A 20,368-nucleotide genomic window follows, 5' to 3' on the forward strand; every position below is an offset into this window, starting at 1 on the left:
GAATCCCTCGCTCTTTACACTACAGTTTTGTTTATGATTTATTGGGAGCATGATTAGTATATGTATTAAGTGGAAATTTTGGTTTAAATCCCCCAAGTCTCAGGTAACATAAGTTAACCTATAGATCAGAAAGGATGCTACCCCCTGAACTCCCACTCCTTACGTTGAAGTTTAATTTTTCCTTCATTACTTCAATAACTAATGCTTTAACTCAAGAGAAATGTGAACATTAAATTTTTTCTCACAATATCTGAAGTGTGTACAGCTTATTTATTTACAATTGCTTAATTTATTAGAACATTTTTAGTTTAAAGGTTTAAAGGCAATTCGTAAATAAAACCCTTGTAATCACCATCTGGGTCTGATGTATAGGATACTTTATTTTCATTATCAGTTTCAGTGTTGTTTTTACTTGCATTTTATAGAAGAAATGTTTTTTTATTTCATCCGAATAAAATTCAAACACCCCTATCAATTTTTTTCTGCCACTACAGCCAAATTTGAGCTTCAATAGAAGTTCAAGATTAAGACACTCCTGCCTTAATCGATTGTTCAATCGTAAAGTTTTAACATAACTTGACGTAATATAATCTGCGATAACGATGGAAGTAATAAAATAGGCCCTTGAAAGTGTAAGGAGATCAGGACAATATCATGTTAGCTGCACAAAAACAATCATTTTAATGAGCCAGTGTATTGACGAATAGTCTTTTTTGCCAGTCTTATCTGAACTTTTGTGAACTAACGAAGCTTAATAGTCAATTAAATTTCTTATTTTTATTTTTTTTTTTAGTCTTTCTTCTATTTCAATAATTATAGTCCTAATGTATGGCTGAAATATTTGATTACGTTTTATTTTAATGCCTGTTTTTGTAAAAAGCCCCACTCCGCGCAACTTCTTGTTTTTATTAGTTTTTTCTTATGAAATTTTATAGATATTGACAGTTAAATCCTATTTTGTCGATTAGGAGAACCTAAAACTATTTTATGCAGGCCAATGCAAACACAAATATAATAATAAATAAATAATTTTAATTACATAGGCGCATCGTATAAAATCATTTTCACTTCAAGTATTATAAGGAAACAATCGACTTCTGCGTAGCTATCACAGTATTCACTCAAATTTTAAACATGACCTGAGCGCTTACCAATGGCAAATTAAAAGGCGTCAGTTGCATTCTCTGTTCCGTCATCTGCACTGATATTAATAGGGTTAAATTCAAAATCTGCAACGTCTTGGTTCAATAAAACAGTGGCTTCTGTAGCATCATCAGCTGAAAGTTGTTCACTGTTTTCCATGCGTAATAAATTGTCTGGAAGGTCAGTAGAATCCTCCATGTTTTCTACAGCGTCGAGAGCAATCGCATCATCTCCACTTCCTTGGTCAGCCAATATTGCATCTGATGTGAAGCTTCCAGCTTCTTCTGCAGCAAAATCATTGTCTCCAGATGCCTCATCCGCCGCAAGTTCATCTTGGTTAACGTCTATTTCAGGTTCTGCATCAGTATTTTTAATACTTGATCGCATTAAAAGATTTTCATCAGCTTCAGTAGTGTCTTCAGCTATATTAGATGATAAATCAACGTTTTCAATGTTAGTTCGTGCATCATTTACATGTGATAAATCAGATATTTTTTCAGCACCTTCTTCTAAATTATTAATACTAATTTCATTATTACTTTCATAAAGATTTACTTGAGAAACGACATTACTAGGTTCCGTAGCGTCAAATTCATTTATAGCCTCCTCGTTAAAAGAAACCTCAGTTTGGCTATCTGCAAGCCTAGCTTCTTCAATGGGCTCGAAAACTTTTTCAGCGTCTGCACTGATTTCAACGTTTTCAGTTACATCATTAATTTGATTTTCATCATTTTCTGTTTCAATTAGTTTTACAATGTCGTTTACTTCAGCTGCGACAGAAATTTTAGATTTTGTCTCTGATTCTTCTATTTCATCTTTGTTAGCTATGATAGCACTTCTGCCAGCGTCGTCAGCTGCAACCACATCAAAGGATTGCTCAAAGATTCCAAATGGATCTAGATCTATCTCTTGACTTTCGTCTGAATCATCTTCTTCAGAAAAAGTAGTCCTGACACTTGGTTCATCCTCTTGAAGATCAAGCTCTGAAACAATGGCTGCAGGAACAGCTACAGGTATATCATCAAAAGTATTTTCTTCCATAGCATCTCTCTGCTGATCAGCATTAGCTTCTTCTTGTTCATTTATAGGTTCAAGAACAAGTGCCAGAACAGCCATAGGTGTGTCATTTTCCGCCTGTTGTTCGTTCACTGGATCAGGAAGAGTGGGTGGCATAACAGCAGGACTGTCATTGGTATTGAAGGCATTTGCGATATTGTCTCCGTCGGAGAAAGTGGTTCCAGCACTTGGTTCATCCTCTTGAAGAGAAAATTCAGGAACATTACTTTCAGCGTCTTTTTCAGCGTCTGCACTGCTTTCGACATTTTTATTTACATCATTAACTTGATTTTCATCATTTTCTGCTTCAGTTACTTTTTTACTGTGGTTTACGTCAGCTGCGACAGCAATATTAGATTTTGTCTCTGCTTCTTCTATTTCATCTTCGTTAGCTATGATAGCACTTCTGGCAGCGTCGTCAGCTGCAACCACATCAAAGGATTGCTCAAAGATTCCAAATGGATCTAGATCTATCTCTTGACTTTCGTCTGAATCATCTTCTTCAGAAAAGGTAGTCCTGGCACTTGGTTCCTCCTCTTGAAGATTCAGTTCTGGAACAATGGCTGCAGAAGCTGCTACAGGTATATTATCAAAAGCATTTTCTTGCATAGCATCTTTCTGTTGATCAACATCAACTGCTTCTTGTTCATATACAGGTTCTGGGACAAGTGCCGGAACAGCGATTGGGGTGTCATTTTCCATTTGTTGGTCATCTACTTGTTCAGGAAGAGTGGCTAGCGCACCAATTGGGCTATCATTTGTGTTAAATTCATGTATGATAGTATCATCTTCAGAGGAAGTAAATCCAGCACTTGTTTCATCCTCTTGAAGAGCCAGTTCAGGAACAATAGCTGCAGGAGCCGCTATGGGTGTATTACCAAAAGCACTTTCTTCCATAAGATCTTTCTGTCTATCAGCATCATCTACAATTTTTTCATATATAGGTTCAGGGATAAGTGCTGGATTAGCAGCTGGAGTGTCATTTTCCATTTGCTCCTCGTCTACTCTTTGAGGAATAGCGGCTGGAATAATAGCTGGATTTTCATTTAAATCAAAGCCATGTGCAATATCGTTATCCAAATTGTTCTCATTAGAGTCCACATCCACTGGCGTATAAGGAGGTTGGTATACACGACTACCATAGTCTTGATTTATGTTCAAGGGATCAAATTCACCTGTTTTATATGGGCTAGGATTGTTATAGTGAAGTTCAATTTCATCGTATCGCCATTGGGGCTAGAAAAAGAAAAGAAACTTAAAATTGTTGGCTATAATAAAATGAAACTAAAAATTAGTGCTCCCGTTCGAGAAGGAACTCTTTCTATAAATTCTGATGACTTGAATTTAGTGGCCCTTCGCCTTTCTCTCACCTAAAAAAGTCAGATTGAGTTTTAATGCTAAAAAACTCCTGAAAATAATATTAGCTCTCACTTCCCACCAAATTCTGTTAATATCTGACAGCCATTTGTATCTTGATGACAGGGACCTTCTTCCTCCACATATATTAGATTGGGTACAAACTCCCAAAACACCCAAACATGACATTTAATCTTACTTCCGCACCGACTTTAGTTGAGATTTGATAATCACTTTTGCTAAATGTTTTAACAAAAATGATGGCACGAGATCACACTTTGGCAAGAAGCCAACTATTGAGACCGTAAGATTTGATAGACGTAACGTGTTTCAGGCATCAGATTCCATCATAAGATAAACAACTACTTTTTAAACAATGCAAGGTCTAGAGAAACTGCAACTATACTTTAACAACTTCGAAGTCACTAGCCAAAAGCTGTATGCATGCCCCTGAAGACAATTTTCAACTGTGCCAGTACATTATTGTCTTAGGCTTGGAAAGGCTTCAAAGCAATTTAGAACCGTTATCTTGTTCAAATAAATTCAACGAATTACTTTGAAGGAATGATTATATGAAGTTGTTTTTAAACAGTCGGTCATTGAACGGTCTGAACGATAACCATGTCCTGTAGTTAAGTGTCATCAAAAGGACAATGGTATGTTCTTAAGAAGTCAACTAAAAAAAGGCTTCTATCCCGTCAATTTCAAATTTCATTAATTGGTTTACAGCGTGATTTGCGGTTGAATACGCGCGGGCTTTCTAAGAGTCGAGCAATGTGTAAAACCAAACATAGTTCTAAAGTATGATATAAATCACCTTAAGAATAATAACTTGAAACAAGTCAATTTTGGCTTAAGAACAGAGACATTCAATTCTTCTAAGAGATTAAATAAAAAAAAAGTTTTTTAACTGAAAGTAAGGAGCGAAATATAAACTTAAAACGAACAGTAATTATTCGGTATATGAAAGGGGCTACCCCCTCCTCAACCCCTCGCTCTTTGCGCTAAAGTTTGTTATTGTTTAAAAAAACAAAGTTGTGAAACAGAGTCAACATATCCCATGCTATCTCAAAATTTTGATCGGATAACTTTGTGAAAAAATGAGCGTGGAAGGGGGCCTAGTTGTCCTCCATTTTTTTTTAAGGTCACTTAAAAAGGATGCTAAAACATTTAATTTACGTTCGAATGAGCCCTCCTGAGATATTCTAGGACCACTGGTTTGATACGATCATCCCTGGAAAAAACAAATAAACACGCATCCGTGATATTTCTTCTGGCAAAAAACAAAAAATTCCATATTTTTGTAGATAGGAGCTTCAAGCTTCTATAGTAAGGTTCTCTGATACGCTGAATCTGATGGTGTGATTTTCACTAAAAATCTATGACTTTTAGGGGCTGTTTCCCCCTTTTTTCGAAAATAAAGCAAATTTTCTCAGGCACGTAACTTTTGATGAGCAAAACTAAACTTAACGAAACTTATATGTTTGAAATTAGCATAAAAATCTGTTTCTTTTGATGTATCTACTGGTATCAAAATTCCTTTTTTATAGTTTCGGTTACTATTAAACAGGGTCGCTCCTTACTTACAGTTCTTTACCACGAACTGTTTTGATTTTAATTTAATAAGAAAATATAAATCAGAAGTTACCCATCGGTCAAAATTTCCTTAACCATTATTTAAAGTTTCTTTCTTTTTTCCCATACTGACTACGTGAGATTTTTGCTTTAATAGAAATACTTTACTTGTATCAGAAAGTACTATGTTGTAATTTCCATCTTTCATTTGAAAAAAAATGAGGTTAGGGCTGTAAAACATTGGTTAGGGCCTTGAACTTTTTTATTTGTTTTGTTGAATTTTCAGCATTTCTGTCAGTTATACTTATACAATAGCAGTGAGAGTTAATAAAAAGTTTTTACCAAAACAATTTTCTAAACAATGGCACTTTATAATTTTGAATGGTCAAAATAAGAAAAACCTGAAAGCTTAATATGCGGCCAAGCGTATGACAGAACATTTCTGAATGCATGTTCTTAATCAGCAAAAATATTTCAATTATAATCAAATATTTCAGTTCTTGAGCCAAAGACAGTTTTGATCAGTAGACGTTATTTATTTGATCTGTATATACTTGAAATTTTAGCAAGAGACTCCAGAATATTAGAAAAGACCATAGTCTGCATCAAATTTTAGCAACACACTCCAGAATATTAGAAAAGACCACAGTCTGCATCAAATTTTGGCAGGACTGCAAGAATTGAGTTAATTAGTAAATGAATAAGTACCAATAATAGTCAAGTACGCATTGGGTCGCATAAGAAATCACAAACGTCTCAAGACAAAAAGTTGGGATAAAGTATTAGAATGCTAAAATTACTATAATACCAAATTGAAAACAAAATCCATTACTTAGCAGAAGGTTAATTGAGGTGCGTACGCAGTACTTCATTTTAGGAAAGGGAGAGGTTCAAACGCAGGCATATGGGCATAGATATGTGGGACATATGCAAAATTGGGAAAATACAAAACGAGCAAACCGTATAACAACTATATGGGAAATAAACGAATAGAAGGGAGAGGGTAAGCGTGCTAAGGACTTTTTAGGGTAATTTAAGCAGTTCCTGACAGTCTGAAAAACTAAGAGATATGATTGGTTCTTCTGAGCGAACATGCTCTAGACCCTCTCACCTCAAAAATTGAAGTAAACTTATGAGAGACTATGCATGAATATTCACCATCGAATGAAGCCATGAAATTATTGTCTGTAAAAGCTTATAACTTCATATAAACTTCTGATATTATTTATTTAGGTGTAAAATGTGTAACGGGGTGACAGCTTGTCTTTCAAAATTGGGAGATTTTATGCAAAGATATTTAGGCGGTGTAAAATTATTACCTAATTAAGGATCTTTGTCCGCATGGAATTTACCCAAAACGACAAAGAATAGTATTTTGTTGCTGCGTAAATATACTTCGGCAGAACATATTTTTTTTCTTATTTGGTATTCATATATTTGATATCTGCATAAAACATGGCTACATCTAATTTATATATCTTATTTAAACATCGGTAGCTTAATCTGTGATACTATTCAAAAGTTACTTTATTTTTGCTCATTATCATGGACGGTTTGGTTACAACAAAAAGGACAAGTCTTGTGTATAAATCTAATTGGTTCTTGTGTTTTCTCGTCGGGTCAAACCTGCGGTTTCTAAAGGAGACAAAACATCGAATTTGTCATTCATTAAAAACCACCAGTTATGTCGTGCATTAAAAATCAAATAGGGTTTAAGTGCATGTATGAAGGACAGACGTGTCATCCTTAAACTTCGTCATCATTTCCGCTAGGAGCGACATACCACTTCGGTTCTCATCAATTTTTACCTGACTGACCATTTCTCATCAACAGCATCAACAAGGTTAATAACATTTAATTAAGAAAATTTTTGTTTCCGGTATCAATGACTGTCTCAACTGACAGTTTAATTTGTTTAATTAAAATTTTATGCTCTGTCTACATTGTGTGTTTTTTTATTGTTGATTCATACTTCTTTACGAAGCTCAATATTTTAAGCACCAATACTAGCAACACGAATGTTTATTGATATTAAGGTAATTACTTTGCACAAAGGGTTAATAAGATCTGAACATAAGAGACCCTTTGGGAATTTTGTAACTTCTGACAAATCTAATCCGTTTAGTTAAAATTTTCCGCCTTTCCTGAGTTATCTTTTATTTTTTACACGAAGCTAATCCTTTCTCCAGTATATATTTTATTTCAATGTAATGGCGCAGAAACTACTTTACAGCCTCCCGCAGTCCAAGAATGCATAATAAAGTGTGGAATTAGAAATACATATTTTAGGGAAATAGTAAACGTTCAATGAAAATATGGATAATTTTTATGACTAAAAAGGTTTTCAAGCAGTGATAAGTCACCATTCAGGACTTAGCTATAATGGTTTTAAGACTAGTACTGAAATCCAAAAATAGGATATAGTGAGACAATGGGCTTGCTACGTTATTTAGTCAATTTTTAATTTGATCCATATTTAGTCATTTTGAAAAATCAGAATGAAATAAATACTAACAGAACTTTAGAGCTTTTTATTATTTACAATATGTGATTATTACATGATTTTGAAATGTCTACAATGTGGTCCACGGGTTGCATAAGCCAGAAATATGTGAAACTAAAAGAAATAGAGTTATTTCTCTTGTTTAATAGATAAAACATTCTTCGTAATATTTTATGCCCAAAAATGGGCTAGTATATTATCGTTTTTAGGAGGCCATGGTAAAATAGCTCGTTTCACTGCCGGATGATACTAATTATGGCAAACGTTTCGAATAGGAATGGTTTGTCTAAAAGCAATATATTTTTTGGGTAAAACAGCAAATGAGATACAGAAAATGTAGCAAAGTGAGGAACCGATCTTGTGAGATTATAAAAACGTCTTATAGCCTATTTGAGGACAAAGGACTAGAAATTCTAGCTCAATGTGCGAAAATTAAAATTGGCAAATTTAATTCATTTGATAGCAAATATTTCCACATAGTCTTCTTGTTTTCTTGTTTACTTGAGTTATACATTTTTTCGAAGATATTTGTCTTGATTATTTTTTATTCTGTTTCTATAAAAAATGAAAATATAAGCATTTTTATATTGCTTTGGCATAAAAAATACTAATAAAACTTCCGTACTCACCCTAAATCTATATTGAGGTGCTGCGTCAAGATGTTGAAGTGCGACAGCACAAAGTGCTGCAAATACCTGCAAAGAAACAAACTATAAACAGTTTGAAAACACAAAAAAACAGAACTAACAATGTCTTATCCAGTAATCAATTACGTCACCAAATAACTGTCAAATAATTCGGCTTTTCCGAGAAAGGAAGAATTTTGAAATCCTAATTTGAAGGTTTTAAACCCTCTAAACGGCTTACCTATGGCTTTAAAAGCACATGAAGCGTCGTTAGAATTTCGGAAGTTCTATATATTTTTTAATGTATCTAGATCCTTTCAAACAATTCAAAATTTGACAAGCATTTTTGCTTAAGCTTTTCCCTTTATTAAAATCATCGACATAAGAAACATATTTAGTAGCAAAAATTTATAAAATTGATCTAGTCTAGACAAAGATATTATCTTTAAACTAATTACTTATAAGCCACTAAATCGTGAACTCTGACCATAAGGTCTTCAAAACTAAAAACTCTTGAGAATCTATCTTGTTTCACTACACAATCTTCAGGCTATTGTCTTTTGTCAAAGATCTTTGGCAGACATTGGTACACAGACAGTACTGTAATTTTCTCTGGGGGAGGGTAACAAAATATGTATATTTTAGATATTTGATTTAAATTTATCCGGCAGGGATTCTTTTGTACAATGCCAAAAGGAAGGGGAATAGGAATACCATTCCGAGTAATATGGCGTGTCTTTTAGCAGAAAAGTTTTCGTTTATCTTGTAAGCTACATTCTTTCAAAGTATTGGATTTGATGGAAAAAGAGAAAAAATTGATATGCTGGTTTTTGATTTTAATTCTTTGCAAAAATCAAAGGGGAGGAGGGGGGCTGTATAAAACATTGTTTGAACAAAAATGACTCGAGAGCGAAACCCACAAAATATACAGCTTAATTTTCTTAACAGTTTTTGTATTTTTTATGATAAAGGAAAAACACTTATTTCTTAAACTTTTAATAAAATACTGGCTAAGTACTAAATGTATTTTTTAACTTTTACCAAATATTGAGCGTCTTCAATTTTAAATATCTCGCTTTTGGGAACTTTTAAGTACACGAGCTGGATAATTGTATTTTTAAGCAGGAGAAGATATTATTAACAAAGTAATGTCATGTTTAGCACGACACTTTTAAGAGAGATGCTTGACAGAAACTGCAAAAGGACAGAAAAAAATGATTACTCTATTGCACAGTCACCAGCATTGAGGACTAAGGGGAAGATTTGCCCCTACTACGCAGTAGCGGTTTTAGGCCTCATAATCGGGGGGGGGGGGTGTCAAGCTATACCACAGAAGCTTAAAAATATAAAATCGTAAAAATATAAAATAAAAGGGATTTAATGTCATATATCGGAAAAAATTGAGGGGGGGGGCACCTGTCCCCACCCGTGCCTAGAACTGTAGAATTACCTATAACTGCGGATTCTACATAACCGATATGTTTGTCTAACATTTTCTAAGCGTCCAGCTAGACGACGACAAAATTGGATGAAAAGGGAATGTAGGTATAAGGGCAACACAATTAAGGTCCAACAATATATCCCATTTATTAATTTGTGTCTGCTGGAGATAAACATCAACAAAAAAAGGAAGAAATATAAATGTGAAAAAAAAACACGCAAAAGAACACGCATAATATGCAAAAGAACGTACTGTTTTACCCAAAACCAAAGATTAATTTAAAAGTAACATTGTTTCAGCTGAATTTTATGCAAGATAATCAATTGCCGGGAGTGTCAAGGCCTAGGTTTCGAAAAATGATTTTTTTTTTTTTTTTTAGCAATTTCATTAAAAATATAAAAAACAAAACAAAAATCGCTCCCTAGGTTTTGAAAATATCTTTTTCACATCTTTATTTAGAAACAAATTGAAAAAAAAATTCTTGCACCCCTCCCCCTTCATCTGCATTTTCGGGAATTGGTGCCACTGATTATGTGTCTTCATTTAGTGCATAAAACATAAAATTAAGTGAGATATTCTTTAAGCAAGAGCTAATTCCAGATGTAACGGCAATAACCAAGCTCACTTTTATTTCGGATGTATGTCCACTTTCCAAGCTTGACAAAAAATATCCACCAAAGCTCAGGAACCGGTCTAGCAGCTTTCCTCTAAGCACAAGAATTGATGTTTTATAAGTTGAGAAGAACTGCTAGACCACTGAGATAGAGGCCTGATTCTGCGAAAATTCCTGGGTCAGATGTTGTTGCTAACCTAAAGTCATGCTAAATTTTTGAATTTTAAAATCATGCTCGTAAGAGACTAGCTTACTGCTTGCTTTCCTCTTTTATGGTCCAGGAAAAACACCCAATAGCGGTTTTGTTGTTATTTTGCTGAACTCTAGAAATTCCAACGAGTCTTTCAAAATAAAAAAATAGCATGAATTTCTATTAACAACTTATTTTTTTTTAATCTGCCCTCTATTTTGTTTTCCCTTCTCGATGGTTAAAGCATCAGGATCCCCTTGCGGTCAGAGTTTCGGTTTCTATAGTATTTTAATCCTGACTGTAGTAAAATAAAAATCCTTATAGACCTTCCGATGATCAGCTCTCCATATTTTATTTTTTTTAAAGTTCTAAGTTGCTTTAAATAACAGTTCTACAGGAATTTCTGTACCTCTCTAACAATAAAGCAGGAATTGGTAACTTTAGTTGCATTATTAAAGTCAAAAGTATAGTTGCTAATTTGTATGGTGCCATAAAAATGCTACAGCTTAAAATGTCAAAGCATTAAAAAAATCCAACTATGTGCATTATTGTATACCGACCTCTTCACTTCGTCGCAGTTTATTATCAGTAAGCTCTTTCTTTTTTTTGGTCAGATTAAAAGAACTTGCTTGCTTCCATAGTTCACGCTGTGCATTCATTCTTTATTTTAAATAAGATTGAAATCCCCTTTAAATCATTGATTTTGTCTTGGATATGATTCAAAATAAAAAGAGTATGGAAGAAACATAAACGTTTGATGCTTCAGAAACATATTTGTTTTACCTGTCTTACATCTAGAGTATTTCGTAAGTTTAAGAAATGTTGACTTTTTAAACATATTCAAGTGCTTTCCACTGATTTTAGAGACTATTTTTCTTTTTAGCATTTCATTTAGAAAAAAAATTTCTTGTAGGTTTTCTCATGAAGATTTTTTAATCCCCGAAATATTCAAATTTTCAGGAAAAAATGGGTGTTTGGGAACAATATTAAGTGGATTCCCGCGTGCATATGTGTGTTCATTACCATAGCTTCACAAGAGGTGCTGTGGGACGCACATGAGAATAGTCAGGTTCCCCTTTCGTTGGATGCTTTTGTAGAAACAATAACGACAAAGTGTATTTTGAGGTATCAGCCCTCTCCATTGAAAAAACTATTGTCTGATACCAGACCTTACAATCTTGACTGTGTGCCCCTACTTTTGTTTGAGTGTCCACAGTTGTTTTCGGAGAAGAGGGTCTCTTTCCCCGCATTTCTTATCAGTTATTCGATAGAGTTGGAATGTTCAAAAGTTTTCGTGTAGAAACCTGATAATAGGTCGATCTGTGTCTTACCAAAGTGTTTTTTCCAATCGTAATCATCACAGATGTCTAGCGACTAACAACTAACTGGAGTTCAATGGTGATCCCTTCTATTAGTACTAGTCAGATGTTGCAAAGAAACTTGTGACGTATCGGGTCGGTAAAAATACATAACCAGTCATTCGTCATTCCAGAAATATACCCGTGAAGCATCAAACACTTTTTGAAGAAAAAACCTGTCTCAACGGTAATACTAACCTATGGGGGTGCACTGCTTTGCATGGGATCAAGGACGTTCATATCATTTTTAGGTCATCATCACTTTTTTGGCTTCTCCGAATTTTATGTTTTCTGGCTTTCCCATGACCAAAATGCTGAAATTTTATTTTCTCGTTTCACAAGTGGCCGATAATAATTAAATTACGAAATTAACAAAAAATTACGTGATGCTGGCTTTTTCAGGTTACTAATTTATTGTGTTCCAATGTAAATGTATAACTTCTCAACAAGTATATACATGGATCACTAACAATAGGAAAGAACACTATTGGCTTTTTTTTTGTGATTTTGCTACCGTTAAAATATAAATCAGTTTATTCATAAAATAACAAGTAATTTTTTGAAATAGCCAATTTGCAAATTAAAGTGAACAATCCACTAAAAATTTACAGCTAACGTACCTATTTAATGAAATCCTTAACGTTGATAAAGAATAATCTTTAGATTTTACATACAGTCTTTTTTACCATTTTTATAGGCATTTCAGAATGCTGCCACAAGGATTTGTTTGCTGCCACTACACACAAAAGAACCAAGATATGCTTCTGCTTCAAAGAAGGAATCTTCTGCCTTTCAAAATGTTATGAGCGTCATCCTTTCTGCAATAAATGAGAACAAGTTTATCTTATTTAGATCTACTAACTTTTTGCTTTATTTAATTGTCGACAAAAATTGTGTTGTGAATTTTGATTAATTACATTATTAACTATTTTCCTATACTTTATTTGATGTAGTGTTGGTTATTTTACACAATCCCTGTATATTTGATGAAATATTTGGACTTAATTTGTAGATAAAAATCTATTTTACATATTATAACTAAAATATCCCGTTAATGCACAAAAAAAACTAGTTCTTTCATTCACTTGAGGTTACTAGTTGCCCTAAAATATTTTTTGTTACTTCAAAATGGCACTAGGAATTTTTGATTTTCATTCGAAAGAGCCCTTTCCCGATGTTCTAGGACTATTGGTTCAAAAGACTAGTTCTAGAACTAGGACTAGTTCCTTCATTCACGCAAGGTTACTAGTTGCCCTCCAATATTTTTGTTACTTCAAAATGGCACTAGGACTTTTAATTTTCATTCGAAAGAGCCCTTTCCCGATGTTCTCGGACTATTGGTTCAAAAGACTAGTTCTAGAACTAGGACAAGTTCCTTCATTCACGTAAAGTTACTAGTTGCCCTCCAATATTTTTGTTACTTCAAAATGGCACTAGACTTTTAATTTTCATTCGAAAGAGCCCTTTCCTGATGTTCTAGGACTATTGGTTCAAAAGACTAGTTCTAGAACTAGAAGTAGTTCCTTTATTCACGTAAGGTTACTAGTTACCCTCCAATATTTTTTTTACTTCAAAATGGCACTAGGACTTTTAATTTTCATTCGAAAGAGCCCTTTCCCGATGTTCTAGGACTATTGGTTCAAAACGATCACCCCTGGGGAAACAAAAAAAAAAATAAATAAAAATATACACGCATCCGGGATCCTTCTTCGGGCAAAATAATACAAAACTCCACATTTTTGCAGATGGGAGTTTGAAACTTCTACAATAGGGCTCTCGTATAGGCTGAACTTGATGGTATGATTTTCATTAAGATTCCTTGACGTTTAGAGGGTGAACTTAGTGGTGAACTAATTAATTGTCGAAAGTCAGTTAGGTACTTAAGAATAGTGTTGGGTAAAATATTAACTTTTAATAATCATATTAAATCAGTGTCCAGAATTCTGGATCAGAATTTAGGTATGCAATGGGAATTGGGATATACTTTTTTTCATACTCCCTTTACTTTATTTTTCTACTATCCATCCTTATAGTTTGTATCGTAAATCAGGATGCCTTAGAACATTTCCAATACATTAAAAGTATATTAGAGTTACCTAAAATAAAACAGCTCAAGTATTGTCTGATAAGTTAGTAAAAGATCCGATAAGAAATGGTCGTGAACAAGTTAAAAATTTACCAGTAACCGAAGTTACAGATTGTTATGTATTAATATTTATTTTTCAATATAATGAACTGAAATCACCTAATTGTTTTTCAGGTACATTTTCCATGCTCATGATAAAATCTAGTCTAAAGGATAATCTTAGTACTCCTCGAGCCGTCACAACCAGGTCCCAATCTTCATATATATATAAAGGGTGCTAAAGCCTTGAATAATCTAGAAGATGAAAACTAAATCCTAATAATCTGGATCATGTTAAGAATACGATAACGAAAATATTATATTTGTGGCTTCTTTGGAGGTTTATTAACTTGTTGTTTCTTCTTTTTCTTGTCAGATTACGATTAGGTTTCACGTCTACGCTTCGTGACTATCTTCGTTTCCCCCCTGTTTGGTTATGCTAATTTAGTGTTTACCACTCCATGGAAAACTCTTCTTCTTGAATGGATCATTTAGTGGGCCTATGCCACAGTATATATAATATAGACCTAATTATATAAACTGTGGCCTATGCTGTATGGCTTATGTAAATATGGGACAGCAACATTAACTGGTTTATATTTTCTGCATTCTAGCAAGTTATCGGTAAACCGTAAGTTCAACTTTAATGCACAGGACAGGGAGTGGGGGAGGTGGTAAGTCCCCTCATGCTTAGGATTATTTCTGCTCATTACCTGATATAGTTAATAGTAATTTATTACAGCGCTTGAGGCCAGTACATAATCTCCCTTCATATTTTACTCTCCTGTAGGCTTGACCTAAATGTTGTTTCCTTTCCATTATTTATAGCGTACGTGATCCCTTACCCTAAACCTTGTAACTTTTAATCTTTTAACTAAATCGTACTAACTTTTCCGACCCCATTCAAGAATGGGCTACATTTCTCATTTGGCCCCAGCTAGAAATAAAGCCCTATTGTGAATACTCTATAATCATACCTGATTAAAACACGGCCAAACCCTCTGAAGTTTTCTTTCAATAGAGCTCTAAACGGTGGTATTGAGCAATATATTTGGTAACCCTTATTTTCTGACATAAAGTGGTTCAAATAAGTACTTAAGACTGTCTTTAGACAATTCCTCTGGACGCAACTAGACCACCTTCCTTAACTTTTAGAGGCTTCCACTTGTCAGAGCCATGCTTACTGTTCTGCTATTAGCTTCTTTTATCCTAATCTTAATTCTAGAACTCATCTTTCTAGTCTCCAAAGCTTTTTTTGCGAGTAAAAACTACTGTATTTTTCCTATTATACATCTTAAATCTTCACATCATCCAGCTTCCTTACTAAAAGATGCTATTAGCATAATTATTTGAATCTACTCGGTCATATTTTTCGATAATAAAAATCACCTCTTGTCCTTGTTTATTCATAATTGAAGCCAATAGGTTTTATTAGCCTTAATTTTTAAACTTCGTCAATCCCTGAACTCTCAAAATCTCTAAAAATTACTTCACTCTTTTAATATTTTTGTCCAAACTCTCTTCCATAGATACCATGTTTTCCCATAGCCTTCGATAAGTTTTTTAGAACTAAATGCTTCAAAACAATCTACATAATCGGGAATAGACATAATCATGGGTACTTTCCTATTATACGGGCACTTCTAAAAAGTCAAGTTTGGTTAATGCTAATGAAATAAAATAAAATAGGATGTATATATAATATTTTATAAACAAATTTGGGCTATATATTTGCACATTAGGGGTGGGGGATAAAGCATTGCATATATTAAATACGCAACCTAACCTAGGTACATTTTTCTCCCCCTAAACCCCAAAAAACAACAGTTTAAATATTGTAATTCAATGAGAAACCACGCTCTTCGATCAATTTAGATAACAATTACCCGCTTTAAGAATCTCCATCACTGCATTCATTCGATTGTCTATAGCCGAAGTGCCCATATAATGCGAAAGTACCTAATCATATCTATCTTCTGATTGCATGCCGAACCAGCCAGGGGCGGATCTCAAGCAAAATCTTGGGAGAGGCCCAATGTGACAAGGGCACCAATAAGAAAAATCTTGGGGGGGGGGGGGCAATGTGACAAAGGTGAAAATAATTGACCAAATTTACAAATTTATTCCAAAAAAAAGAGTAAAAAAAAAGAAAAAACAGGATAAGAGGGTGCCAGGAAAAATCTTGGGGGCTGAAGTCTTCCCGCCCTCCCCTGGATCTGCCAGTGGAACCAGATCCGAACCTTGCTTTTTATTTTGACCACGTCTTATCTGGAATCAAAGCATTCTTGGTACTGAACTGTGAGTTAGCATAAACTGACTGTCTATTCTAATTTCAAAAGAAACCGGATTTCTAGAAAAATAATTATGTAACAATATACAAATTATGTAATTATGTAACAATAAACAAATCTCTTTTTTTTGCTGATTCTAAAAAAAAATAAAAATACTAATATAAAATCAACTCATCAAAAGTTATTAGGACAAGGAAATTTCCATATTTGTAGAAAAAAGGGGGGAAAGCCCTCAATTTCCGCATATAATGTATTTTGGTCATATTATCAATAAAACATATTTAAATTTCAAAATAGAGAGTGGATTATTTTCAGACGTCGACCCCCCCCCCCCTCAAATAAAGGATAATTTCTGTTCGTTTTGGTTGTAACGTAGCCTAACTCTTTGCTTTCATTTTGAAAAATTAACGCAATGCAAAGATATAGCTTTGCTTAAAGATCTTTTATCACCTAAATCAAATGCCGGTACTTGTATTATAAACCCACTACCGCTCAAGTTGTTCATTCATTGACGCATTATAGAACCGGTTTTTTTCGTTAGTTTTTTCAGCTTAGCGTGAGACAAGACAAAGAGAAGTGACAGAATAGATGGAAAACATATAATTTGGGCTATATATTTGCACATTAGGGGGTGGGGGTAAAGTATTTAGACAGAGTGAAGTTGGAAAACAATTCTTACTACATAATATGCAGAATAATTATACCTAATACATTAAACATGCAGACCCACTACACTTTACCCCCCCCCCCGTAATTTCCAAATATATAGCCCAAATTTGTTTCTAAAGTACTATAGTAGAGTAGTAGGTTCCATTTCTACGAGACATATAGCAATTTCAACGTTATTTGCCGAGACGTATACACCTTTTCAAAGAGAGTGACTATCCCCATGCATATAGGTAATACTTCTATAGAAGCTCTACACCTTTTCAAAGAGATTCAGAGCTCCCTCACATGGCATATGGAATTCTATGGAAGCTATAGCAAGGACTGGTTTGGTGGGTATAGTCTGGTTTAGTGGATATAGTCTGGTTTAGTTTTTCAAAGAGAGTGAGTATTTGATATTTTTGCAAAAAGGGATTCGCAAATTGGACACTATGAACGATATTAATTAATGTTTTGAATAATAGGAGTGTGAATGATTCTAATTAGTGAATGGATTGTATGACGGTGGAGAAAAAAAAAGGATTAAACTGATTAACAGTTAAGGTAACCCCGAAGGGGTTGTTAACTCAGGTAATATGTTATAAATTTGAAACAACATCAGTCTTTGAAAATGGCTAACGATGATAGAATGACATTGTGAGTTGAACTAGCTTTACCTCTCCGATATGTCAATTTTGGAGGGAAAAACAAACATACTCAGAATAGAAAATAAACGGGATCAGCTTGAAGAGGAAGGCTCAGAGGCTCTTCGTTCCCCTATTTCTGAGAGATGCGGAGGGGGGAGGGTCAATTTTGGAGTGAAAACCAAAAATACTCAGAATCGAAAATAAATGGGATCTGATTCAAGGGCAAGGCTCAGAGGCCCTTCGTTCCCCAATTTCTGAGGGCAGGGGAGGGGGGGAGGGTTAATTTTGGAGGGAAAACCAAAAATGCTCATAATCAAAAATAAATGGGATCTGCATCACGGGCATGGCTCTGTGGCCCTTGGTTCCCCCTTTTGTGAGGGCTGGGGAGGGTGGGGGGTCAATTTTGGAAGGAAAACCAAAAATGCTCAGAATCGAAAATAAACGGGATCTGCCTAAAGGGCAAGGCTCAGAGGCCCCTCCGAGAGGGGGAGTCAATTTTAGAGGGAAAACCAAAAATACTCAGAATCAAAAATAAACGGGATCTGCCTCAAGGGGAAGGTTCAGAAGCCCCTCGTTCCCCCATTTCTGAGGACAGGGGGAGGGGGAGTCAATTTTGGAAGGAAAACCAAAAATACTCAGAATCGAAAATAAACGGGGTCTGCCTCAAGGGGAAGGCTCAGAGACCCTTCGTTCCCCCCATTTCTGAGGGCAGGGGAGGGGGGAGGTCAAATTTTGTGGGAAAAAAAAAAATACTAAGAATCGAAAAAAACTTATATCTGCCTGAAGGGTAAGGCTCTGTGGCCCTACGTGCCCCCATGCCTGAGGGCAGGGGAGGGGGCGGGGGAGTCAATTTCAGAGAGAAAACAAAAAATACTCAGAATCGAAAATAAACGGGATCAGTCTCATGGGCAAGGCTCAGCGTTCCTCCGTTCCACCAGGTCTGAGGGGCAGGAGAGGGAGGGGGTCAATTTTGGAGGGAAAACCAAAAATACTCAGAATCGAAAATAAACGGGAATCTGCCTCAAGGGGAAGGCTCAGAGGCCCTTCGTTCCCAAATTTCTGAGGGCAGGGGAGGGGGAGGGGGAGTCAATTTCAGAGGGAAAACCAAAAATACTCTGAATCGAAAATAAACGGGATCTGTCTCATGGGCAAGGCTCAGAGGTCCTTCGTTCCTCCATGTCTGTGGGGCAGGGGAGGGGAGGGGGTTTAATTTTGGAGGGAAAACCAAAAATACTCAGAATCGAAAATAAACGGGATCTACCTCAAGGGGAAGGCCTGGGCTGATGTTTGCAAGTCGAAGAATTTACCTTTGTTGGTTTGAATGTCTAAAGTGCCTGTCTTTCTCTGTTTACATGTCTGATTCTTTTTGTTTGCATGTCCGGGTTGGTGTTTGCAAGTCCAAGTTGGGTTTTCAGACCTATGTTTTTTTTAGATTTTCGTGCGTGTTTGGTTCCCGGGGTTTATTATTTGAGAAGTTAACTTTAGTATTTCGTGATTTGACGTGCCTGAAATCGTGAATTAGAATAGTTAATTAGCTGTTTGGGTTTTCAGACCTATTTTTTTAGATTTTCGTGGGTGTTAGGTTCCTGGGATTTATTATTTGAGAAGTTAACTTTAGTATTTCATAGTTTGACTTGCCTGAAATCATGAATTAGAATATTTAACTGGCTGTTTGGGAATTTTCAGACCTAGGTTTTTTAGATTTTCGTGTGTGTTTGACTCCTGGGGTTTATTATTTGAGAAGTTAACTTTAAGTATTTTGTGGTTTTACGTGCCTGAAATCATTCATTAGAATAGTTAATTAGCTGTTTGGGTATTCAGACCTAGTTTTTTAGATTTTCGTGTGTGTTAGGTTCCTGGGATTTATTATTTGAGAAGTTATCTTTAGTATTTCGTATTAGACGTGCCTGAAATCATGAATTAGAATATTTAATTGGCTGTTTGGAGATTTTCAGACCTAGGTTTTTTAGGTTTTCGTGTGTGTTTGACTCCTGGGGTTTATTATTTGAGAAGTTAACTTTAGTATTTTGTGGTTTTACGTGGCTGAAATCATAAATTAGAATATTTAATTAGCTGTTTAGGGTTTTCAGACCTAGGCTTTTTAGATTTTCGTGGATGTTTGACTCCTGGAGTTTATTATTTGAGAAGTTGACTTTAGTATTTCATGGTTTGACGTGCCTGAAATCATGAATTAGAATAGTTAATTAGCTGTTTGGGTTTTCAGACCTAGTTTTTTAGATTTTCGTGGGTGTTAGTTTCCTGGGGTTTATTATTTGAGAAGTTAAATTTAGTTTTTCGTGATTTGTCGTGCCTGAAATCATGAATTAGAATAGTTAATTAGCTGTTTGGGTTTTCAGATATAGTTTTTTAGATTTTCATGGGTGTTAGGTTCCTGGGATTTATTATTTGAGAAGTTAACTTTAGTATTTCATGATTTGACTTGCCTGAAATGATGAATTAGAATATTTAATTGACTGTTTGGGGATTTTCAGACCTATGTTTATTAGTTTTTCGTGGGTGTTTGTTTCCTGGAGTTTATTATTTGAGAAGTTAACTCTAGTATTTTGTGGTTTTACGTGCCTGAAATCATGAATTATAATATTTAATTAGCTGTTTGGGTTTTCAGACCTAGTTTTTTAGATTTTCGTGGGTGTTAGAATCCTGGGATTTATTATTTGAGAAGTTAACTTTAGTATTTCATGGTTTGACTTGCCTGAAATCATGAATTAGAATATTTAATTGACTGTTTGGGTATTTTCAGACCTATGTTTTTTAGGTTTTCGTGGGTGTTTGTTTCCT

The 20,368-nt window shown here is 34.8% G+C and overlaps 1 protein-coding gene across 1 annotated transcript; it reads right to left on the bottom strand.

Annotated features, from left to right (window-relative positions):
- Nucleotides 1-1,012: 1,012 nt before the first annotated feature.
- On the bottom strand, nt 1,013-11,926 carry LOC148952285 (uncharacterized). Its single transcript, XM_089089729.1, has 3 exons — nt 11,835-11,926; nt 8,263-8,328; nt 1,013-3,435 (listed from the first exon to the last, which is right to left on the bottom strand). Exons 1-3 carry the CDS (start codon nt 11,859-11,861, stop codon nt 1,162-1,164), a joined length of 2,367 nt encoding a protein of 788 aa, XP_088945855.1. The 5' UTR covers nt 11,862-11,926; the 3' UTR covers nt 1,013-1,161.
- Between the last annotated feature and the right edge of the window lie 8,442 nt (nt 11,927-20,368).

The sequence above is a fragment of the Artemia sp. Qi Xiang Cuo genome, chromosome 5 (genome assembly GCF_049724085.1).
Source record: "Artemia sp. Qi Xiang Cuo chromosome 5, ASM4972408v1, whole genome shotgun sequence".
Taxonomy (NCBI): Eukaryota; Metazoa; Arthropoda; class Branchiopoda; order Anostraca; family Artemiidae; genus Artemia; species Artemia sp. Qi Xiang Cuo.